Source organism: Leptodactylus fuscus, chromosome 4 (assembly GCF_031893055.1).
Source record: "Leptodactylus fuscus isolate aLepFus1 chromosome 4, aLepFus1.hap2, whole genome shotgun sequence".
Taxonomy (NCBI): domain Eukaryota; kingdom Metazoa; phylum Chordata; class Amphibia; order Anura; family Leptodactylidae; genus Leptodactylus; species Leptodactylus fuscus.
In genome coordinates, this window is record NC_134268.1 from 105,960,995 (window position 1) to 105,987,056 (window position 26,062).

At 38.4% G+C, this 26,062-nt stretch overlaps 1 protein-coding gene across 6 annotated transcripts in view; it reads right to left on the reverse strand.

The window, feature by feature from the left end:
- The window catches only part of RELCH (RAB11 binding and LisH domain, coiled-coil and HEAT repeat containing), a 108,929-nt gene that overhangs the window by 62,720 nt on the left and 20,147 nt on the right, over positions 1 to 26,062 (reverse strand). For 4 of the 6 annotated variants that reach the window (XR_012715459.1, XM_075270899.1, XM_075270898.1 and 1 more), the window contains exons 3-13: positions 22,251 to 22,322; positions 22,081 to 22,136; positions 16,892 to 17,005; positions 15,293 to 15,484; positions 14,856 to 14,947; positions 12,231 to 12,536; positions 11,891 to 11,966; positions 10,693 to 10,788; positions 5,504 to 5,616; positions 3,287 to 3,377; positions 1,092 to 1,163 (exon numbers count right to left, since the gene is read on the reverse strand). Coding sequence is in view for 5 of the 6 variants with exons in the window: in XM_075270899.1 (XP_075127000.1) it covers positions 1,092 to 1,163; positions 3,287 to 3,377; positions 5,504 to 5,616; positions 10,693 to 10,788; positions 11,891 to 11,966; positions 12,231 to 12,536; positions 14,856 to 14,947; positions 15,293 to 15,484; positions 16,892 to 17,005; positions 22,081 to 22,136; positions 22,251 to 22,322 (1,280 nt within the window). In the remaining variant the exon portion in view is untranslated. Of the gene's footprint in view, positions 1 to 1,091; positions 1,164 to 3,286; positions 3,378 to 5,503; positions 5,617 to 10,560; positions 10,581 to 10,692; positions 10,789 to 11,890; positions 11,967 to 12,230; positions 12,537 to 14,855; positions 14,948 to 15,292; positions 15,485 to 16,891; positions 17,006 to 22,080; positions 22,137 to 22,250; positions 22,323 to 26,062 lie in introns of those variants that run through there. The other 2 variants (XM_075270902.1, XM_075270903.1) reach the window with 2 other exon arrangements.

Genomic DNA, 26,062 nt, shown 5'->3' on the forward strand with positions numbered 1-26,062 from the left:
TCCTCCATTACATGTCTTGATGAAGAACTGCATTAAGTTTTAATAAGCTGCACCCTTTACATGTTACCTGTATGCTAACGCCTATTAAAGTGAAAATATCTGCTGTGTTGGGTGTTTAGCATACAGGTGAAATACATAGTAACATATGCTACTCATTACTGCAATTGTAACGCTAGGTTCACACTCCGCTTGCGGACCTGAAAAACAGAAACCGTATCTGCTCAAAAACATTTCTGGCCAACGATTTTAGGCGGAACCTGGGACAGAGAACCCGAACACTAGTGTGAACTTAGCATAAAACCAGTCTCTCTGGCAGAGAGTTAAGCATAAAAATTTGAACACAGCAACTATATTAAACAGTTCACAAAGTGGTATTGTATAATAAGACATATTGATAAATCCTGTAAGAGTGACACACTATGTACCAAATGCATGTATAACCTGCAGTCACTTCTAGGGTCACAGGTTCTCTTATAAGTGACACAATGATTAATTCCAGGATATTTCTTATTACTGACTGAAGTTTTGCTGCTAACAAGGCTGGTAATGAGGAATGGCCTGGAATCAGAGTTTTACTTATAAGGAAGAGCAGCTGTGATACCAGAACTAAGTGCAGTTATAAAGTGTGTTAACGCTCACAAGCCCTATTGACGTGACCAATGTTAACGCCTGTCACGTGGCTGGATTAAATGACATACATGTGAATGAGGCCATTCACATGACCAGTTTTTGACAGCCAGTTAAAACCATTAAAAATAGACCATTAAAAATAGCTCATGTCCTATTTCTGGCTGTTTTCACAGATCCCTCAATAGAACTAAATTTATGATGGGAGTGTCCCTCGAATGCAAAACTCTTGTGAAAAATATCCTTCTTTCATGCCTGTTTTGTCCATCGGTCTTAAATAGTCTAACACTGTGCACGTGTTGTCAACATTAATTTTGGAAGTTTTTGCTCAATGAGTGTAACGTCTAATACTTACTGTAGAACTGAGACTTGCATTAACAAAATGAAATAAACAGTATAGTCGCTAAATGTTTAATATGATCTGTAATTGCTCCTCAGTCATATATGGTAGTAGGAAAACTTACAGGGAGGTAAGGTGCTAGGTCTCCACATGATTCTGCCACAAGAAGTCGTCTTTCTGGGTATTTGTGATTTATCTAGAGGACAGCATCAAAAAAATCATTACCACGGCATAGAAATAAAGATAAAGGAAATGGAATAATATTCTAGTAGCCAAATAGTAAATAAATACAAAGGTGATGCAAAATAAATCTAAAATTTTCTAAGACTTTTGAGATTGCAATGCTCTTTTGGTATACAGAGTTGTGGCGAGTAGCAAAGTAGAAAGGACTAGCACCAAAAAAAAAAAAAAAAATTAATAACGGGACTTCCACCTATCAGGAAATCGTGTTCTGAAATACAAAATTATGAATTTCAAAGCACACATGTAGCCATAAATATGCCATTTTATGTATATTGTACAGATTTGTAGATCGAGGGTACACAGAAGCACAGCCAGTTCTACTATTTGTGGCTGTGATCTACAGCCTCATACTGCAAGATCAGGCTCAGAGATCCATCTTCCTGATATATGTGTGGATACACAAGTGGGATTTACACATACCAATAGTTTATTATATCATTAATGTTTTATCTTTAAAAAGGGAACAAGTCATATTGTACATGGTGTCTGACCTGCTGGCTGTTATGAGAGAATCTCTGAAGCAACATAAGACATTGCAGGAACTGGCTGACATAAGAGAGCAGTAGAAAGAGTTGTTTCAATCTCACACAGTGCTGACATAAAGATCCCGTTCCCCAAAACATCTTCACCAGCACCAAAGCCAGATGGGCTGGTGCTGAATTTGGGTCCAAGTTATCACCATAGAAACTAGTTTAAGCAATAAATGCTGCACAAACTAATGTCTGACCAGAATCCATTATAAACTCACAAAGCAGATCAAAACCTGGGAGGATGAATCAAAAGACTGGACGTGTCCAAGCCAAAAGTCAATTCAAGAGTTTTACGTCAGAGCTAAAATCAGAAGACAAGTGGATTTCCAGTAACAAAGGTCAGTCTTGGAGCAGTCCACAAGAAATGATCAGGGTACTGAAGCCGTACTAAAGTACTAATTGAATCAGCCTAGGAGAGCCCACAAAACTGCAGAAGCTTCACAAGTTGGCACAGTGACCTTGAAGCAACATAAGCTAAACGGAGATTCCTGACACAGGCAAGATGTTATAGAGAAGGAGAGAGCATCATCAAATTATATATAGTTGTGGGGAAAAGTTCCACTATAAATTAATTTACTCTTACTATGCTTAGGAGTCCAGCGGGCGGACCTACTCATGTTTATATGTATATTCATTCAGAGCAACCTATAATTCAGAGTAAGCCCATGTACAATACTCCTAAGCACAACAAGAGCAGGGAATTAAATTAACACACTAAGTTAGAGGTAATATTTTAACGAAATCCTGTATATATGTATGCAAGAAACATCTTAATGTATCTTCTCAGACAGGCTGGGTTCCTGCTCCCCCTCCCTCTTCAAATTATGCTATATCCTTCTTAAGGTGGACTGCAAGTCACATGACTCAGGTTCTCCTTATAAAAGGTGTGAGGAGAGAGAGAATGGGGGGGGGGTTGTAAAGAGAGGGGTAAGGAGAGAGAGATAGAGATAGAGTGTGTGTGTGTGTGTGTGTGTGTGTGTGTGTGTGTGTAGCAGGTAGAGAGAGGGATTGATTTAGTGTGATGCACTAAATAAGTGCAGTACTTATCTATACATGTCCTAAATGGTTCTGGGCTTGTTTCTGACTATGAGAGACAATTACGGAGCAAATTCTGCTCTATATACTGTGTGTAGTGTATGGCAACTGGTCTCCATGCATCAGCTAAGGAGTGCTAACTACAGATAGAGCCTAGTGAGGGGGAAAGTGCTAAACAGTACAGAATATAAATATTAATTTCTATGAGGTTTGTTTAAAGGTTAGCTACGCTTTAAGGATGTGTTAAAGTTATTCAGCAAGTTCCAGCAATGACTTGTTGAGGATATATGACTGTCTTAGAAACACAAGCTCTACGTAAAATAATTAAAATATATTAGAAAACATATTTCTGCTGTCAAGATAATCCTGAGTAAATTCTTTACAAACATACTAGATACATAATACTAATGCCAGCAATGCACGTTCTGTTTAGACTGCAAAACAAAACAAAAAAAATCTACACATACTGAAGACACAGACCTTGCAGAGAAAAGCCAAACTGTATACTTACTTGTTCCCAACACTGTGGTAAAAGTTCTGCTTCAACTCGAGTTGGTCCAACATGCCGAGCAAAAGCTACACAACCAGTTAAAATCATTTGCCTAAAGCGAGACAGATAGAACACATTACATCCATCTTATTTATAAAATACCTTATATTGCAGGCTCACTTTCAAGATCTTTCTTTATCAATTACAATTTTTGCCCAATAATTTTACTTGGCAAAATGGCAGCACAGATTTTTGGAATCCCCAAGATTGTGTTAATACTTGGAGAACTGAAGAAAAAACAAACAAGAAAATAAAATTAAGCTGCTAAAACTTTTCAGTCCACTGTTCTGATCTTTCAATAGAGCAGAATGATGGATAGTCAATAGCAGGGATAACTTAGCTGAGGTCTAAAGCTAAACCAGAAACTTTGGGAAAACTTTCTTGGGGGAAAAGTAATCCATAAGGCACAGCAGAATAATATCTATCTGGGTAAGAGGGCCCTTATGTGTGTCTGGGGGAGGGAGGAGGATGTTGTACCTTGTAGTGTAGATTGATTTATATGAAAATGGATCTACAAACGAAGCTGCATAATATAGTGGAGTCCTACAAGGTCCTGTGATTATGTTTATATCAATTTACTTCTAATAGACTTCATTTAACTCATGAAAAATCGTTTAGGCAGAGGCCCCACATGGCATAAACACTGCAGGAACAAAAAGGCAGTGTTTTACAGTCACTGCAATGTGAATTGGATTCTAGCGAATCATATTCACATCTTGCACAAAAATACACGAAGAGGCCACACTGGGATTTCCAAAACTGTCACAGCACGTCAATTATACTACGATAATGCCGGAGGTTTCCCTATAAGTATATTGGAAACAGAAAGCATAATAGAAGCAGAGATTTCCTCTGTGGACTTTCTATGAAAAGTGCTGCGGGAAAAACCACCATCCACTGCCGCCACGTTTTTTTTCCTGCAGCGTTTTTCATACAGAGTTTTTTTTTTTTGTAGGAGGATTCCACCTTAAAATCTGCTTGCAAAAAAGCTCCCATTCATTTCACTGGGAATTGCTCAGTTTTTTTTTTTTTGTTTTTTTTTTACCAGTTAGCGATTTTTTCAGCTAAAAGGAAAAAGAAGCGACATGCTCTATCTTCCCACGGCTCGAGACTCACTGCTTCAATCATTCATTTGAGCCTAATCAGGTGTGGGATGCCGCTGCACTGCCTCAGCATTTCGTTGCGGCTAGCCGCGCGGACAACTCACATGGCGGAAAAGGTTTCCGCTGTGTGAATGGGCCCTTAGCCTTAAGGCTGAGACCCCATGTTGCAGAAATGCATTTTTTTTTGCTGAAAATTTTATTGCTTTTTTTTTTTTTTTTTTTTAGCCAAAGCCAGGAGTGGATTAAGCAGAAGGTAGAACTATAAAAGCTTACTATTTATTTCTCATTTCTTTTGTAGCTGCTTTTGGCTCAAAAAAAAATATAAAATAAAAAAAAAAACGCAGCATAACCTGTAACTAAAAAAAAAGCAACATTTCTGCATCATGGGGCCTTTGCCTAATACACATTTTTCAAATCCCTAGATTTTTTGTTTTTAATATTATTTGCCATTAAAAAAAAAACAAAAAAAAAAAACCACCAATCCCTTTCAACATACAAACAATAAAAACATTGACCAAAGCATCTAATGAATGCTTAGGAAAACCTGAGAGAAATGAAAAATAACTGACGATTCGTCTCCACATGCCCATTGGACACACAGCCTCCATCGTGCTCGACTAACAACAGTTTTAAGAAATGAAGAAGTCAAACAGCTTTGAGATACTCGGTGATGAGGTTAAGCAACAATGTTTTTCATGCTTTGGTGAGGGAATAGGAACCCTAAACAATCTCTTTTCTAGAACTTTACAATTCATGGCTTATTCCTAGTACTGCAAATCAATGTCACATTGGTAGGTGGCCCGACTCCCAACCCCCTGCCAATCCGGGCCACAGAACTCTAGATAGCCATGTCACCCAAAATCTGTACTTTAGCACTTGTGACTGGTACTGGATTCCCTACGCTAAAAGCACAGCCTTATGCAGAGGTGCCAGGATTTAGACTTCCACCAATTTAATATTGATCGTCTATCCCAAAGTTGGGACATCAGTTTTAATGTTCTGGCCATCGCCTTTACTTTCCTGTAGAGGGGAACAACAATGAAGCCTAAAGATGTGGACAGGAGTCAAGTCATACCTTTGTTCATCATCTGGACGCTTTATTAAATTAAACAGTATATGCAGGAGTTGGTCTCTTTCTTTAGGCTCTGGGTGGAGGCAAGCAGTGCACAGTATCAATGGAATCAATTCCTGTTTAGCAAGGAAAAAAGCAGAAGTATAAATATGACTGTACTGGATTCCCCATTAGCGAGTGATCAAGGAGTCTGAAAGAGGAGATGGCGTGCATGCCAACAGAGAGGGCTCTGAGTGCCACCTCTGGTATGCTTGCCATAGGTTCACCAACATGGTCCTAGAACATCAGGTAAACTATAGTAACCAACTTCATTCCACCAGACCAAATGTTAATGGCATCGATTCATTCTGTACTCCATGCTTCCAGGGAAGCTGGTTTTAAACCTACCTCCATTCTGAGCCACCAGGGATAAAACTGTAAATCATTTTGGAATACCAATGGCAAACATTTGTGGTGCTCTTTTCTCCCAAATGGGACTGAAAGCGTAGGGAGCATTGTGGAGTAATGGAATAAGTAGCTGTCATATAGGCGCTCATCCCTGATACCCACAAGGGTCAGTTGTTTTACAGGAAGCCATTTTATCTATAATTACCGTATTTTTCGGACTATAAGACGCACTTTTTTCCCCCCAAATTTGGGGGGAAAAGAAGGGTGCGTCTTATAGTCCGAATGTGGCGCCTGGCACCCGCTGTACTAGAGAGGCGGAAGCCAGAAAGGGATAGATGCTGGGGCCTGAGACATCGCTGCGCTCCTCTGCCCTGCATGAAGCCAGCAGCGGGAGGAGTGATGCTATTCCGCTCCTCCGTCCCCCCACCGCTGGCTTCATGCAGGGCAGAGGAGCGCAGCGATGTCTCAGGCCCCGGCACCTGTGCCAGCAACTATCCCTCCCTGGCATCCGCCTCTCTAGTACAGCGGATGCCGGGTCAGTATCGGTGGCCCCTTCTCCCCCGGGGCCGGTCAAGCCCCCGGGGGGGGGGAATAAAATAGTAAAAAAAAAAAAAAAAAAAAAAAGCTTTAAAAATATAAATGAAAGTTCCAAATCACCTCCTGTCCCTAGAAAAAAAAAAAAATTATATATATATATATATATATATATATATATATATATATATATATATATATATATATATATATATATATTATATCTCATAAACCACCGGGTTTTTTTTCAATACAAGGTGATCTAAGCAATAGCTATTCCCCAAAATGGTATAACTAAAAAGTACAGCTGGCCCCACAAAAAAAAACACTCTATGCATCCCCGTACAGCTGCAGGGTCACCTGTCAATGTGGCCTTGCAGCTGTTGCAAAACTACAACTCCCATATATTAAATATTTTACCATTTTTTGCTTCAAAATTTTTTTCCCCTATTTTCCTCCTCTAAAACGTGGTGCGTCTTATAGTCCGAAAAATACGGTATATTTTTTGGCACATTGGGCAAAACCTGGAGTCCTGAAGGAAACACACAAACACAGGGAGAGCATACAAATGCAGTAGAGATGTTGGCCTAGGTCGGATTTGAAACCAGTACCCCAGCGCTGCAAGTGAACAGCACCTCCATGTCTAAAACCTTTATCCATCTATTTCAGTTTTCTGTTATCTAAATTTGATTTGGTCTGGTTGCAGGAAGAAGCTGGTCTCAGTAGCATTAATAACATTCATAACAAAAGTATTACAATCAGGAATAAAACAAAGCAGTCATTATATTACTAACACAAAAAATAAGACTAAATTCAATGAATAAAATGAAGTACATTATCACTATGTCACGTAACTTGAGCACGACTTTACTTTATAGCTGATTTAACATGATTTAACACTTTCGATTTAACATGAATAAAACACTAAGTATCTTTTCCATTCAATACCAAGCATAGATTTCTATACTTATGAATCAGTCATGTCTAACCAGCAAAACAAACAAGGAAACGCTATAATAATAGACTTCAAAACCAACAGTAGAACACTGAATGAAAATGAAAAAAAGACAAGTAGGGGAAAATAATGTCTATGTCGCTCAACAAATACATGAAAAAATAAATTTTATACAATATATTTTTTATTTATGGTTTTTTTTTTTTACAGGATAAGGGACCTTGAGTGATCAGTAGAATGACACCGAATAGAACAACGGCCAAGCATGCACACTGCTACTTCATTCTGAGTCTATGGGACTGACAAAAAGTGCTTGGCTCGTGCAATGTAGCTTCCAGTCCCCCTCTCTAATTTAGGGGTCTGTTAAGTGCATGCAATTTACAACAACCACATCAACTTAGGAACATACACAAGACAGAAAACCTTCTACAGACTTGTACAAGTTATATATTTATAAGCCAGAAAGAACATTTAAAGTGTAGTGTTACTTTTATATCAGTAGTACTATCGATGGATCATCCATAGATTCCAGGAGTCTGTCGGATGGACAATCCCTTCTTTTAACCATCTCTGTGTCCATCTTTGCTTCTGCCCCTCTTTTTATATTGGAAGTAATGTGCAATAATAAAGTTAACTATATATATATATATATATATATATATATATATATATATATATATATATATATATATATATATATATATATATTGTGAGCCCCATATAGAGATCACAATGTACATTTTTTTTCTCCTATCAGTATGTCTTTGTAGAATGGGAGGAAATCCACGCAACCACGGGAAGAACATACAAACTCCTTACAGATGTTGTTCCTGGAGGGATTCGAACCCAGGACTCCAGAGCTGCAAGGCTGCAGTGCTAACCACTGAGCCACCATGTTGCCCCTAAAGTTAACTATATTGTTCCAGAAACAGTCTTCTCCATAACTGTATATTAGATTTCAACATACCTGTCATAATTTGGAGCATTTTAGACCACAAAATTTCTATATTTAGATAATGTCTGTGCTAATATTTAAAAAAAAAACAAAAAAACTATTCAAGACTATAGATAGGTACACTTACACCCAGTATACTATGTGTCCCACTGTAACAGTCCAAAAAGATGGGACCATTATCCTACATGAACATGAAAGCAATGTAGTGAAGTGCAAAGCGAAATGACAGTTTACCTCAGCAAATCAAATGCAAAATAAAAACAGCAGATCTAAACTAACTTGGCCAAAATAAATGATAAATGCTGCCCGACAACGTCAAGTCAATTATTGCACTGGCTTGTGCTGCCATCAAGTGGTCTGACAGAGTTTTACATCAGGTCCTGGATCATAACAGCACACAACCAATTTTTTTTTCTACAAAGCATATCTGCCCGCCATAAGGGCGTCATATTATAGCTAACTGATATTATATTATTATTATTATTGCATACTGCTATTAACCAAAACCCATACACCCCACATAAAATATATATATATATATATATATATATATATATATTTATATTTATTTCAATTTTATCCCTAGCAGTGCTCAAAAATATAGTGAAAATGTAATCGCTACCCCTTTCTTCCACCACCCTTTCAGGATGGTGACTGTAAAAGCTCTTGACTGTACTGTGCACCTGCTGCTATGCAGATGCACTGCTCATAAATACAGCAGAATCGAGCTATGAGACCAGCATATTCAATTAGCACTTCCAGCAGCCGTAAGTGGTACACGTGGAGAGAAAAGTACTTCATGAACTACTTTCCTCTCCACAAGACTCGTGCGGACACTGCAGGGGAAAACACATGTACCCCATTATAGTCTATGGGGTCCGTGTGCTTTTATTGCTCACCGCTTCTCAATATGTTCGGTCTTCCGTTCGGGGGGGTCCCCAAGCAGACTCCCCAAACGGAATGCCGAATACAGAAGTGAACAAGGCCTTGATTCAAAACAAACTATTCTGCACCTGTCCGCAATCTTTAGTGAAGAAACCACAGTCCAAAAGGCATTACCTGTAGTAAAACATGTTCCATCAAATGCTACAGTAGCATTTCACAGTCTGCACAAGATACTAGAGAACTACAAATGCTGGTAAGACACGGAAAAAGAGAGACCATACTGCGACTGTCCTATGTAATATCATGCATGTCACGGGCAATGCACAAACTCCAACGTACAGTAGCGAGGGGAAAAGATGACTGTATGGAAATAGCCTTACATCTAAGGGTAAAGTGAAGCAGCCTAGAAGAGATACAGAACAAAAGCAGAAGACAGAAGTCTAAAGAAAATTTCCAACCCAGACTGTTGCTATGCAAAAGCACAGAGACATTGCATGATTTTATCATTAGAAACCCTGAAAAACACCAGACATCAATATTAGAGGAGAGAATGTACAAGAAATACTTGGATTTTGTCCTGCAATTTTTTTTTAGCACTACCTTACCCTATTTTACCATTTAATCTTTTATGAGATCTGGAAGTCACTAGCTGGACTTACAAAGCCACTCCAAGAAGGATTTTCAAAGCCTTGTCAAGTCTAAAATATGTATTGTAGTTGATACCGTATACAGTTTGCATTGTGAACTTATGTAGGCAGATTCTTGCTAACATATTTGTGTATATATATATATATATATATATATATATATATATATATATATATATATATATATATATATCTCCTTTATTTACCGGTTTACCCATAATATATATTATGCATGACTACCCAAATTAAGGGCCGATTTATTTATTTTGTAACCACTCCTAAATGAACAATTTAAAATTAAAAAATACAAAAGTTATATATTTATTTATTCTAAGGCAGTGTATGAAAGAAAACATGCACCCTAAATGAACATTTTCATAAAACTAACAGTAAAATAATATATTAGCCAGAAAAGACAAACTAAACAATACGATAAACTGGAGGGCAACAACATAGGAAATGCTCAGATTTACAAAAACAAATATGTTGCCAAAACTAGGTTAGCATATATGTTTAAAACATATATGCAGAAAGGGGATGTGACCAAAATAATCTGGGTATTCCTACTACTTTCAGTGCTTGATGCGTTGAAAGTAAGGACAGCGGTAAATCACAGACCAGCAGTCATCTGTGATACTATATTGTGTGAAACACAGGGGAATGTGTCAGGGGTATCATGGTGTACTACTCAACTCACCTGGCAAAGATGCATAACCATTTTCTAGAAGCAGATGCATGCACAAAAATAAAACTGTCAACGAAATTAATTTACTAGGTACGACTTGAACTTTTTAATCTAAATATAAAGCACCTAAAGCAATTTGCTTACCTCTCTTTTAGCAAGGAGCACATTTGGGACAATATGAGGCAAGCATCGTCCCAGCATTAGCATGACTCCATTCTCACTGTCAGCAATCCTGGACACCTGCAAATGAAAGACAATGCAGCCAAGCTGGGTTCAGTTCTCACCTGAAGAGTCAATAAACATGGAAAGGGTTGGGTAAAGAGCTGCCTGCTTCTAATGCATTACAGATGGAGATAAAGTGACTGTTTTTGCGGAATCATACAATTTTGGATAGCACAGAATCAATGAAGAATTGGTTATCATGGTAAAGTTGGCAATGTACAAGATAATTTTGTTTGTGGATCACACCATTTCTGACCAGATTCACCAAAAATCTAAATAATGAGGAAATTATTATTATTATATTTATTTTTTGAATCTCTGATTTTTGCCAATGTATCTCAAGATAGCAGCCATAAATTGAAATGCCAGATGCTTATTTTAACCAGAATTGATATAGTATATGAGTTTGTTAAAGGTGCATGATAATGGAGAAATTGGAGCTGAGAGTTGGCTGCCTGCTATGTATTGTCCATGTTTATATATCCCATAATATATGTCTAATAGGGGATATGGATAAAATAAAGAAAGATCCTCTGCTCTGGAACCGCTTTATATTAGCCTGAGCAGAGAGCCAAGGCACAAAGTATTTCCCTTGAGAACTTTGAAGTCCATGCCTAGTGATTGATATATATATATATTTTTTTTCTTTTTTTATCATAGGGGCAATTGTGATATATGAGGGGCGGTAATAACTTCAACATAAGTCCACACACTGAAGAATATCAGGTATTTTGCAACAAATACATATATGCTACATGTATGTATACCACAGATTCACGGCAGATTTCAGCTTGTCACATTGAGAGGTGTATAGTCCACTTGACATGCTGTGGATTTTGAAGGCTCTACCGCATGTCAATTTCCATGTGGAAGGTCTGATGTTTGGATAAAGTTTTTAAAATTCTATCCTTACTTAGCAATCTACTGTACCTGGACTTTCATAGTGTTTGATTATATTACATCTTAAAAGAAGTTCTATAATAAAGGGAAGCATCCTCGCAAGTAGTAATACACAAGAATAATGAAAAACTGTTGAATGGCTACTCAACATGTTATTTAAAACTCACAAAATTGGAAAAAAAACGTTAAAAAACTGTTGAAAGAGAACAAGGTAAATCACCTCTGATCCCAAACGGCTGTCAGCTGACATGCGACAAAAGGAAAGCAGAGCTTGATGAAAGGCCGGAGACAGTTTTCTGTGGGAACACAAAGTAAATGTCACTTCATACAAAGCCATCACATGCACCAAAGCAAGTCTTAAATTTTGAGGCTTTAAACCCTTCCAGCTGCTACTACCTTATTACTTTCCTGAAGCGTTTTTGTTAGCACTAGGGATCCCTGGCAGTGCACATGAATCAGGCAAGTCTCCAAACTGTACATTGGAGGCAACTGCATGAGTTTTTACAACTGTGATAGAAATCTCCATAAATATTACAACTGGAAACCATAATGCAACTTACCGATTGGGCTGATCAAACTGGACGCCATCTTTGAGGGGAGGTGTACACAGAAGGGTCTTCTTGGTAATTTTTGACAAGTCAGGGCTAGGTGGAGTATCTTGTGACGACAGGTGAAAGTCTGTTTCAGTGTGCTCTATAACGTGTATTTTTTCAGGTTTTTCATATTTGCTGTCGCTGTCTGTTGTTCTAATATCTATATAATGGTCACTTTCTTCTGAAGTCTGGCTCTGGAGTCTGGGAGGAGGCACCTCTTGGGGTTCAGGGATAACTTCTACCACAGAATTTGCTCTAAGAGTTTCTATTTCCCTGAAATCAAAATAAAATTTCTGAGAACAAGATAGCAATGTGACAAATTTTCCATAAATACTGAATAATACATTTACTATATTATGTTATATCTTGGTCTTAGAAAACAAGTAAAATGTGACGTATTGAATATGCCAAAATAATACATAAGAGTGATACGGTTATTTACTAAAAAGTTTTAAGGCCATTTAGGAGTTTGAAAAAGCTGCTTGACAACCCGTATGGCATATGTTAAAAAGGATTTTCCTTATAACTTTTTGTGAGCATCTTATTAAACTTTCACAGAAACTGCAGAAGGAAAACTCAAAACTAAAACATTTACTTTGTGCTGAGATTTATAGATGCCACCCCTACTACCTCTTGTGTCACCCCCTCTACCTCATAGATTGTAAGCTCTTGTGAGCAGGGCCCTCAGTCCCATTGTGTGAAGTGACTATTTGTTTGAAATGTATCTTTGTCTGTACTTGAACCCTACAAACTGTACAATGTTGCAGAATATGTTGGCGCTATATAAATAAAATTTATCATTATTATGCTGTAACTGTTGAGAAAAAAACCTCCAAATAGTTAAGCAACGTTAAAGTGCATAAAAGAGCAAGCCTACTCTTAAACTGGAAGATTCAGATTAATGAGGAAGAATGGAGGATTATGGAGACTACCTATAATTGATCGTTATAATATTCAGACTTTGATGAGAGAGATAGAGCCCCTTTAAGATGGGAGTATCAGCAAAATCATGCTGATAGAGCCCCACATATGCGTGAATAGCCTTTAAAAAGTTAAAGTTATATTAAACTACCCCCCAGTTTTAAAATAATAACCTAAAAAAGAAGGTTATTTACTTGCGGATCGTGCACGCTGGGCGGGCATTCAGGGTGTGTCTTCTTCATCCACGCCTCTTCTTCCTCAGACGTCCTCCGGTCCCGCCCTCCCCCGGCGCTCGCGAGCGGACACTGATATAAAAAAATGGCCTGGGCGCATGCACAGTAGCATGCGGCTTCTACTACGGCAACTGCGCAGGTGCCCAGGCCATTTTTTATATCATTGTCTGCGAGCGAGCGCTGGAGGAGGATGGAACAGGAGGACATCGGAGGAAGAAGAGGCGTGGATGAAGAAGAAGACACACCGGGGGGGGGGGGGGGGGGGGGGGGTAGTTTAATATAACTTTTACGCTGCCTGAATAGCCTTTTTAAAGGCTATTCACGCATATGTGGGGCTCTATCAGCATGATTTTGCTGATAGAGCCCCTTTAAAGGATCCTATCATTACTGCTAGCTTAAGTAAATTCAAGAGTTTTCTTATATACATTGCTTTAGTAATGCTGCTTCGTTTACCTGCTATGTGAAATTATTCCTCCATTTTCACAACGTTGTAAAGGAACCCGGCCTCCCTATCTAGCATTATAAGGCAGGTGACCTAGATTACATCTGAACTCAGAGCTGTTAACTTGTGCTGTTAGTTCCTGGCAATAAGGTCAGCTAATTGCAGTTTGCTGATAAAGGTTCAGACACTGTCTTTTTCTCTTATGCAAACAAAAAGATAACATTGTTATGTTGCAAATTTTATTTACTATGCTTTTACTCAAAACCAATATATCACAGGGCTCAGCTGCTCTCCCTCTATCAGTGGTCCCTAACCTTTTGTATCGACAACTATATTCGGCATGGAGAGATGGTACTAAGCCACATTCAACATGCCCATCATTCTATACTAATTAATAGGACCCATGCATTTTATCAGCTGAACGATAAGACGGTTATCTAAGCAACTGTCTTAATAGGAAACAAATCTTTCCATGCCAAATGTCAGACTGGATGTAACATGCTGCTCCAGTCCTGAAAATGGCTGCTGTGGATGGGCATGTGATGCAGCCCAGGCATCACCACCGCAAACTGAAATGTCCTATATCTGCACTAGTTTCTGGCAAATTCAGAATTTGTGCCAGTTCAGACAGAAGTATTACACCTACCTTTTTCCGCACTTGCACAGGCTGTGGGCATGCAGGAAACTAGTATAAGAGTTACAATGTGATGTGCTTATGGCCAGGTTGAATCACTACAGAAAGGTGCGTGAACTTTGTCTGTTAGAACCGCTGCAGTTTCTTTGATCCAGTAGATACCCCTGAGCCACATAGAAGGGGCTTGTAAGCCACAAACCCCTTTGTGAGCTACAGATTGAAGTTCCCTGCTCTAACATATTCTGCTCTCAGGATCAGGGCAGCATACATCACCTGGCAGTTCCTTTAGAGTTGACTATCATAATCAACATATGAAAATATAGAGGTAAGACATTCCATCCTTATGCAGCAGCATTACATACCTCTGGAGGATCCTAATTTGATTCAGTAAAACTTCTCTTTCATCATTACATTGCCTTATTCTATTTTCTAATTCTTGCACTAACTCAGAAGGCTAAAAAGGAAAAAAGAAAAAAAAAATCATTATTTAATTATTAACCGAATAGAAATATTTTAACCTCTTTACGATCAACATATTTTTGGCCTATATGATCAGAGTCCATCAATTTTTCACTACTCCCCTCTGCTTTTTTCATTCTTAACCCAATGTCCAACTGTATGGAGAATAGTGGCATGCATTATATCTTTACAAATGCAGAGCAATAACTATGATTATTACATAATCAGAACAATGCTTTATTTTATCTGACGTTAAACCTACTATGGTAGTTGGAAAGTCAATTGAACTATGAAAGCATTTCACAATTCCTTGTGAAACATTTCTGACATAATTTCTGACCTGTACAGCTACTGGCTCCACCGTTGGCCTTTCAGCTCTTGGAAGGGACTGCAGATCTTCCTCATCCACACTTACTGCGACATCTACTGTGTCCTTCACTACACCTTGGTGGCTGCCAAAGTTTCGGTAAAGCTGCAACAAATCTGGAGGCTTTGGGGTATTTAACCCAACATCATCCCACAGTTCAAAGTCCTTTTCAAAAAAAAAAAAAAAAAGTAGCGCAAACTATTTCCAAAGCAGTCTTGAAATGTCATACAGTACATTGAAAACAGTATAAAATATTAAAGAGCCATCATCAGTGTACAGACAAGACAACTATGCTCACAAATGTAAAATATTGTCCTTTTATTTCAATTTAAAGGGGATCTATCAGGGCTCGTTCACATCTGCGCCCGGTCTCTATTCTGCGGGTTTCCGTTTCCTGCACAAAACAGAGGCGGGAGACGGAAACCTGCAGGACTCTTTCATACCCATTCATTTGAATGGGTTTGAAAGATGTCCGGCCATGAGCGCTTTATGCTCTCTGCCGCAAAACCATCTTTTTTAAAATGGACACAGAGTCGGACATGCAGTACTCTGTGTCCGATTTAAAAAAAAAAACGCATAAAAAGCTCACCGCTGCTCACGGCTGGACCCGGTCTGTGGTTTGCATCTTCTTGCATGCACAAGAAACCACAGAACGGAGTGCCGAACGCTAGTGTGACCCTAGCGTCATTGGGAAAAGTAATTTTTAACTAATCACATCTCTGCATAGGCTTTAGTAAGGCTATTCCACACATAACATTAGTATGTAGATTGTCTCAGTGGTTTCTGAATAAGTCCGTTTTTATTCACATGCTAATTAGACTGGTGCACGATGCATCATGCACTCATTTGCTATTGTTTCCTATGTGTGTATACAGCACAGGCTGCTGCTGCTGATGACTCAGCTTCCTGTTTGCACACACACATAGGAGATAACTTCCTGTGCTGGCTGGATGGCTCATTAGCATATGAATAAAAACAGACTTATTCAGAAACCACTGAGGCCTATGCAAGGATGTGATTAGTTAAAAATGACTTTTCCCAGTGATAGAGCCCCTTTAAACAAAGTGGTAGAATTTTTTTACACTATAAAGACAAATAAAATACTAAGATATATTAAAATATTTTCCTGGGCTGTGTTAATCTACAATACTATTCAACATGAAACTATTATGCTCATGTACGATATGTATTTAAGTGGTAAAACTTTTAGAAGTGCAGGACATTTAGTTCTGCACCATTCAGTCAGGGTCTGACCATTTGACCAACAATACATAGCAATCCTGACCCAACTCATCAGTGGCTAGCTCTGGGAAAACAAAAGTATGAGCAGAGAAACATAATAAAACTTGACTTCACTTGGAAGAGTTACTTAACTATTTTAGCGCTATTTGCATTAGTGACATTCGATAAGGGTGCATTTACACACTCAGATTTTTACAGTTTTTGAGGCCAAGTATCAGGGACATGGTACCCCTCATCTTTTTCAATCCACACCTGATTTTAGCTCCAAAAACTTCATGCATAAACCTGAATGTGTAAATGCTCCCTAAAAGAGAATAAAATACACCTTACCTGGTCATCATTCTCATCAGAAAAAGTTATAGAAGTGAGTTTGTTGTTATTTTTCAATAAATATTCATTGACAAGGAAATTTAGTGCTCTTTTCTCAAGAGGTTTTATAGGCTCCTAGATGAAAAGAAAAACTACAACTTAGAATAACAGTTTATTTATCCATATTGTTAAAGCAAGTTAATAACACAGGACACTAGAGAATGTAACCTTCTACTGTATTCTACAGTGTGTGAGGTCGGTTGCTTAAAATTTCATCCCTCAGAGTTATTCCTTATATAATTTGCTTAAAAATCCTGATTCAACATATAATGAATAAACAGTATGCATTTAGTCAGCCACAATCTGGTGTGCAAAAATATTCCTATCAATAAACATTGGTTTGGACACTGACTTTTTTCTGAAGTAGCCAAATATTAACACTTTAAGGTCACAAATATTTGGCATTCAAGAAACAGCTTTTGTTCAGAAAGCCATAACTTTTTTTTGCTGTCAATCTAGGTGTTTCAGTACTGTATTTTTGTGGGAAGAGTTGCACCGTTCAATGACTCCATTTCGGATGGTCTTTAACTTGTTCACTAAATTGTCTGGGGGTGGAGGGGAATTGAAATTTTTTTAATTTTTTTTTTAAATCACCAATACCAGCATGGTTTTGTTTTTGTTTTTGTACTTAAAGGGGTGAATGCTTAGCAAGCTGAAAGGGACTGAGCTGCGCTCAGGCCATGTGACTGATGAGCGTGACCTCACATGACCTGAGGTGAAGAAGGGGCACTCAGGATGTGTCGTTGTTCATTCAAACAGCTGGGACCCTCCATGGATCTTCAACTGATGACCCATCTTAAGAACAGGTCATCAATTTAAGAGTCTCGGAACACCCTTTAAAACTTTCGACAGTTCACAGCACAACAAACTGTAAATAACTCATTGCTTTTATAGTACTGGTTGTAGTATAATAACCAAAATAGAATTGTGTTGCTTTATAGTTTCTTTTACAATGTTTACCTAGTGGAATTAATAATGTTAGCTTTATTGTACAGGTTGTTACAGACACAGTGATACCAAATATGTAATGATTTTTATATTTTTTCATATTTAAAGCATTTTTAAATGTTTTATTTATTTATTTTTATGTGTTTTATAAGTCATTGCAGGGAACTAAATAATGCAAGCTTGTGATTACTTATAAAAAAAACACTACACTGTGAGCTGAGCCAACAGTATGGTGTATTAAAGGGGTATTCCCGTAACTCTTGTTCTGCAGCCTCCAGGCTCTGCACTCTCTTCACTTCCTGGATTTCTTGGCACATTGGTGGGCGGGGTTTCACTTGCTCTGCTATCTGCTATGTTTGCAGTCAGTAATGAGTGATTGGTTGTAAATGCATTACCACAGTATAAAGCTGATGTGGAAACTGATGTAGCAGAGCTGGATTTGAGTCAGCTTGCCTTACATACAGTGGTAAGGGACTCTTTATCTCAGCCCTTATCAGCCAAATTCAATTAAACTGGCTGAAGTGGAAAAGCTGAAGATAGACAGCACAGTAATCCTGGAGCTCTCACCTCCCCCCTCCCCTATCTGAGAGCAGGCAGATATGTCACTTGGGAAATAAGCAGATAAGCCCAGTGGCCATAGAAATGCAGTGTCAACAATTAAGTGAATAAATTAAGATAGCGGCCAAACAAAGCAGTTTTGATAAAGCAATGTATTTAGGAAAAGTCTTAAATCCACATAAACTAGCAGTATAGATAGGATCCTTGTGATGGGACAACCCCTTTAACTTAGGTTTAGCGGTTTTTTAATTGGTAATGTGCTTTCATATTTTTTGCATTATACATGGTGAAAAAAAGTTGCAAAAACCAATGGCAGAATTGCTGGGAGGGGTTCTGCATCCCATATTCAAAATGACAAACTTGTTCTGAATAAAAACGTAACAGTATGTGTGACTCTGGGCATTCAACTCTTTAGATGCCTTGGTTAATTGTGACTAAGTCATGATTGAGATTGGCGCCACCCTTGGAACATCACCTGTGGCAGCTTTCAGTTCCTATGACAGATGGGAGGCTCAGAGGCCTGTCATTAATGCACTGCAAAAGGCAGCAAGTGATGCAGGGGAATGGCTTTACAATATACTGCTATACTTTAGTATAGCAGTATATTATTGTATGGGTGATCACATTCTCAAGGGTTCAAATCCCACATGGGGTCTAGAAGTAAAAGAAAAAATTAAAACCACCCTTTTTCCCTAGACCACATAAACAAGTAAGGGCGGGTTTACATCTGCGGCCGGTCTCTGCTCTGTCCGCTTTTACCAATAGGAGACGGAAACCTACCAGTCAGTGTCAGTGAGTGTCTTCTGGGCTCCCTGGCTAAACTGTTTTTTTTTTTTTTTGTTTTTTTTTTATCCGGACACAAAGTCCTGCATGTCCAGCTTTGTATTCGGTTAAAAAAAACAAAAAAAACAAAAAACCACTGTTTCGCTGCGGAGAGGCACAAGGCGCTCACAGGCGGACATTTGCAAACCCATTCAAATGAATGGGTTTGAAAACTGACTGCCGGTTTCAGTCTCCTGTCCGGTTTCTTGGGCATAAGACGGAAACCTGACAGAGACTGGGCGCAGGTGTGAACCTGCCCTAAACAAACAAAAATAAGCAAAGACATTAGGTATTTCAGTTACCAAACATGCCAGAACCATAAAAATATAAATCCCTTAAAGGTGAATGATGTAGAGGGAGAAAACATAAGGTATAACTTACCTCTCAATAAAAAGACCCCTCTCACAGCATCAAATGAAAAAATTGCTAAGAGGACTGTAATATTTATGCCTGCAGGGCCCTCACTTCTATTGTTTGATAAATTCTTTGTCGCATTATAATGTCAAATATTGCCTGTTAATGTACCCTCTGATTTGTAAAGTGCTACAGAATATATTGGCGCTATATAAATAAAATTACTACTACTATTAAGATATAAATATCTTATAAGCCTATAAATATCGCATCTTTTATGGTCTGATCCCTGATAACCACAGCAATCGGCTGACTGGTTGGGGCCAATAGCTCCATGAAAAACTGGAAAGTAAGTATTTTGTTGTGCCTGCGCCTGTTATTGCATCTTAGGCAAGTACGTGACACCAGATTGCAGTACCAACAACAGATATTACAAAGAGTATGGTGTTGTAAACGGTGGTCAACAACAAAGATAATGCTATATTCACTAGAGGGCTGTGGCCTCTTCAGTTAGCTGATCACTAAGGGTGCCAAGAGTTTCAGACATAAACAGAGCATTATGATGTACACATTCACACAAGGCCCACACACGTAAGCATAATAAAACCAGTCGCATTTCTATGCTTTTCTTTGATAAAACCATAACTAAAATGAGGGAAGTGTGTAGTCACATAAACAATACTCAGGCTTATAACAGACACCACAGGAGATAAGGGACATGTTATATTCCTTATTTCTCTCCAGTGGAAGAAAAATAATGTTACAACTAATCTTAAAAACTTCCTTAAGAAGACTACATTAGAGACACAGTATACACTTATTTCCTGCAAGGTATGTATAGATAACACAGGAACATGTACTTTATGACAAGTGAAATGAATAGAAGTCAATGTAAAGAAAACAGATCATAACTTATTACAGCCTACAGGATAGCATGGACTACAATGCTCACTCTAGGACACTAGAATATAAAGCTATATCTTTGTGTATAAGCTTAACTATCTGCACTGGGCGGATCACCTGGATGCACTGCACAGAAAGGGTCACAGCAGACTCTACCTGCTCAGGAACCTGAGGGCCTTTGGAGTCCAAGGGGCACTTCTTAGGGCCTTTTTCAACTCTGTAGTGGCATCAGCTATCTTCTTTGGAGTGGCCTGCTGAGGAGGGGGGGGGGGTAGCATATCAACCAGGGATAGGAATAGACTTAACAGGCTGATTAGAAGGGCCAGCTCTGTCCTGGGGAGCCCCCCAGACCCAGTACAGGTGGTGAGTGACAGAAGGATACTGTCCGTGGCGAGTTCTATGCTGGAGAATATTTCCCATCCAATGCAATAGACTGTGGCAGCACTGGGCCGTACTGTCAGTGACCAACTGCTTCACCATAAGTGTGAGAGGGAACATTACCGGAGGTCTTTCCTCCACACTGCGGTAAGGCTGTACAAGCAACACAAGGCTAAGCGTAGAGAACTCCGCACAGAGAACTAAAGGATCCTGAAGTTTTTGTTATGACTCCTATCGTCTCTCCTATATCTTTTTATCTTTCTATCTGAGCTGTATGTTGTTTTTCTTGTATTATTATTGTATTATCTATGCTGCTGTAACACACTGAATTTCTCCATGATGGGACTATTAAAGGATCTTATCTTAGTCTAGTTGTCCAGTAGTACAATACAACTGTCAGAAAGTCTCTTGCCCTCAGGAGACCATGTCTGAGTTCATACAGTGAAGCTGGTATTTGACCTGCACAGGAAGTGTCAGCTTATCGTGTGTGCTCTGCTGGTCAGTGTGAAAGTGGATTATAATATGTTGTTTTTTTGTTTTTTTAATTTTTATAATAGGTCTAGGGCTATACAGTACTGTGCAACGTGAAGATCATAATGCTGTGTTGTGAGGATGCATATGATTACCATTTCATCCCCCCTTCATCTTCATTCTCAGTACATGCACAGAATGGGTTTTCCAGGCTAAAAATATAAATGACCTGTTCTAAGGATATGTTATCAATATGTGATTGGTGGAGGTCTGACACCCAGCACCACCATGTTTTCAGCATATAATACAGAGAGAATGGAGCAGGAAGCAGACAGTTCTACTCTCTCTATAGTGGCCAGATCGAGTACTGTAGATCAGCTCTGACTTACTGAAATGGGTGCGGAGCTACACTGACTCTTAGACCACTACATAGACACCAGAGCTGTCCTGCAGTCAGACCTATCTTTAGGATATGTCAACAATATTTTTAGCCCAGAAAACCCCTGTAAGTTATGTGTGACTGTTATAGCCATGCATACATGTTTGAACTTCGTCTTTTTTTAACACCCAAAAAGTATCTCTATAAATAGGTGTACAGCAGCAAACTGCAAAAATATCACACACATTTTCTTTTACTTGACTTGTATGAGACTTGAGGTTACTAGTAAACCATGTCATATCAATTGGAGAAAAAGAATTGAAAAATAAATTCATACCTGAATTTCAGGACTTGATTTATAATTCTTGCGTTCCTGCAAAGGAACTTCATTTTCTGCAACACAGAAATGAAGCAAATTGGCACTCTTATAAGATCAACCGTATCTGTTACCAACAGTATTAATGTGAATTACAAAAACTAGGAAGAAGAAAATTGTATGTACACCACCTGCAGCCAGTGTCAGGTTGACCCTGAGGGCCTGAATGGTCTCCTTGGCTTTCCGTAGCTCAAACTCCAGGACTGGACAGGGTTTTGGATTAAACACACACAGGCATCCAACCAAGAAAAGGGAAACAAAAATAAAAATAAAAAGCAAGGATGGGTGTGGAAAAAATATATATACAGTTTGTATTGAAACAGAAAGCATGCAGTCTAATGGATCTTATGAAAGCATGCAGCAGAGTTGGCTTAGCAAACCGATGGACACGGTTTTCCATTGTGAAAATGAATCTAATCAAACCAAGATTACTGTTCAAGCTGTCTGACAAAGTTTATGCCGAGGGGAGGGAAGCAAGCAAGCAAACACATACTGTAGTGATTTCATTATTTTCTTTTGTACTACATCAGACAATAAGATGTTTGGAAATGTCCGCCATTCTCAAGCCAAGGACTTTTTATGGCTAAAGGTACTTTTTAACTGTTAAAGCTATTTTAATGCTCTTAATGGGTTAATAGTGTGCTAAAATGCCTTTAGCAGTATTTTGACTGATTTCTGAGTTTCTCTGGGAGCTCCTGGCATCTTTTGCATTTTCTTACATGGGTAGGGTCCTGCTGTCTTAGCGTCAGATCCCACTCTCATGCCCTCCCTCTCTCTCTGACCCCTCCCTGCTTCCCTAGCTAGCTAGTTAACTATGATGGGTACGAAGGGAGTATTGGTAATGTTACGTTTCCGGTAACTGAGAAACAGAATGTCACCGGATTATCAGAAAGTGTGCCTGGGGTAGTCACATGGGCACCTTGGCGATCAAGGTAATTATAGAGGTTTTTAAAGTAAATTAGAAGTTAGGCGGGGAGGGGGTTTAGCTTAGGGCTTAATTTTTTATTTTATCTCGGACAACTCCTTTAACAATAGGACATTAAAGGGAGCCTGTCACCATAAACCTGGCAAAACCTTTATGGTCATAATGCTATGTATTTTGTACCTATTACATTTATTGTAAAAATTTTCTCATTTTAAGCTGAGGAGTTCAGCAGGCAGTAGGTGGACCAACCACCAGGCTCTAAATCCTTTCAGGAACTGCTTTATGAGTTTAATAAACTATATCTGGAAAGAATTACATGACTCAGGGGAACATATTGATAAGCGACATTGAGCAGACCTTAACAGGAGTGATGTTATTGTTATATACAAAACCGCAACATTCTACCTTTCACTCAGCCATGCTGTAATTGTTTTGAAAACTGTAAGAGATTTATGGCTTTAACTCATCGTTAAAATTCATTCTTCTTGCACTTCACAACAGGTGCCATAATGTTCTCCCTGAGCCACTCATTATACATATTATAGGTTTTTTAAAAATTGGAGCCCGATGCGAAAGTCTTTTCCTAATAGACCTATGTTCAGTACAATCTGATTGTAATAAATAGCTAGTGTGATGGTAACAAAAGAAAAATAACAAAATCTAAGTATACAATAAGGGTAAAGTTCACACAGAGTTCTTTCGCAGGTGGTTATTTGAGGCGGAAACTGCTTCAAAAACCCGCCTGCATGCTTTTCCATTCATTTCAATGGAAGTCGGGCAGAATTTTTCCTCTAGCTGATTTTTTCAGCTGGGAGGGAAAAAAAAGCGTCATGGCTTATCTTCTCATTTGGAGTTTAAGGTCCCAAACCTGCCAATTTCAAAAATGGCTATTTCTTCAATTTGTAGGAAATGTATCATATAAATCCCTGGACAGGAAACGAACTCATACCACTGAAAGCCAACAAAACCTTTATTGCAAAAAAACTGATCCAAAACATGTGGCAATAACCACCATAAAATCATACACCGTACACCCCTATGATAAATTTGGTGCATCTAGTTTACTTCTACGCTTGTTAAATTTAATAAAATATTAGACTAGGGCTCCATACCGTGTAACACAGCTTAAAAAAAGCTGCAGAAAAATGCATTTTGCCGCATCCTCCATGTAAGTATTTGGGGGAAATGAAACATTTCTGCAGGTAAAAGTATCATGCGGCATTTTTTAAAAAACATAAAACATTTTCCACAGCATTTTTTTTCCTTTAAGTGTGGATGGGGAATAAATGAACTCTTATTCACTTGCAAAAAAAATACTGTGGCCTCAAGGATTTTAATACTAATAACTTCCCAGGATAAATCACCAATATCACATTGGTAGTAGAGCAAATCCCAGCACAGCCATGAAAACCCCATTAATAAATCAGTGCCACTGTCTATTAAAATTACACGTACTTTATTATAAAAATTATACTTAAAATATAAACCAGTCGATTGGTTTGAATTAGATCATGATCCATAGAGAAATGGAATGCATAACTTAGCCAATAATGAAGGCAATGGGAAAAAAAATCTGTACGAAAAGAAACAAAAAAATAAATAAAAAAGAACAAAACAAAAAAACCACAGTATTAAAAAAAAATACATCTAAAAACACACACACTGCAGCATGAAACAACAAAAAATGGGTGAGTAAACAAACAAAAAAATACTATGTCAGACTGCAAGAAACCAATGGCAATGGTCAGACAAACCAGGTAATGTCTGGAGGGGTGGGAGGAAGGCCAACAATAACAAACACTCTGCTGCATGTTTCTTGTTCACAGATTCCTTTTGCCTATATATTTCATATAGCCATTTCTAATGCTTTAAGTGTGTATTCAGTAAGTAGTACAGTCATAGAACATGCACAAAGAACAAGAGTTAGGAGAATCCTTGTGAAGTTCGAGGACACACATTTTACAGAAACTTTCATTCAATGTATCATGGCTATGCACATTTTGACACTGGTATTTATTGGCAAAAATGACAGGAAACTCCACTTTAGGCTAGGACTTTAAAGGGAATTCTAGCATGTGATGGCAACAGTCACACCACAGAACAGACACTCCTGTCCTGTTGGAAGGTTACATTAGTGTCAAATGAAAGGAGCTGGCTGTAGTTCTCAGCGCATACATTAACATTGGGAGAATTTACTATGCTGGCTCCAATTAAATTCTGAAATTGAGCACATCTAGTACTGTATTAGCCAAGCTCAATAGTGGGACATAGATTGGATTCAAGAAAGCTTGGCTTAAGAAGTGACAATATACACTTCAAATGCACCTAAAATTCTGAAAATGCAGGCAATTGTGTCAGACCCATGCATCTCACCATCGTGTGCTACATCCAAACCATAAACATCTTTATATTTATACTCATTTAAAAGTACATTAGATGATGTGTGTATGACCATAATATAGGAATAATGTGAGAAAAGCACCAACCCTTGTTTCTATGAATAGACATTAGGATACACTGCAATTTTTTATTAAGTTAAAAAATGCAAGCAGTTTTTGAATATAGTAAAGCGTAGCACAGCAAATGTTACTGTGTATTTCACCTGTATGCGAAAGGCCAATAAACTGAAAACCTCTGTTTTTCTGGTATAGCAGGAATGTGCTTCTTATTTCTGTGAATAAAAACTGCAGTACCATGTAATGCCAACTTTACTGTGCCCAGCTCAGTTAAAATGAGTCTATGACTACCCCCAGCAACTTTAAACCACTTCCATAGTGCTGTTAGCAGAATATAAAAATATATCTCTTTCTTATGTTTCAGAGCCCCAGGAAGTCACAGAAAAATCATTTGTATTCTTTATTTAAATAAGGATCTTGGGAGTATACACAGGAGGTAGTATACTTCTATTACTATGAATACTCCTACTGCCCAATGAGGTTGAGCTGAATGCAGGATGGGCACATTTAGTGATGATGCAGCAGTGCTCAGTAATAAAGGAAAACTCCCCTTGTGCTCCAA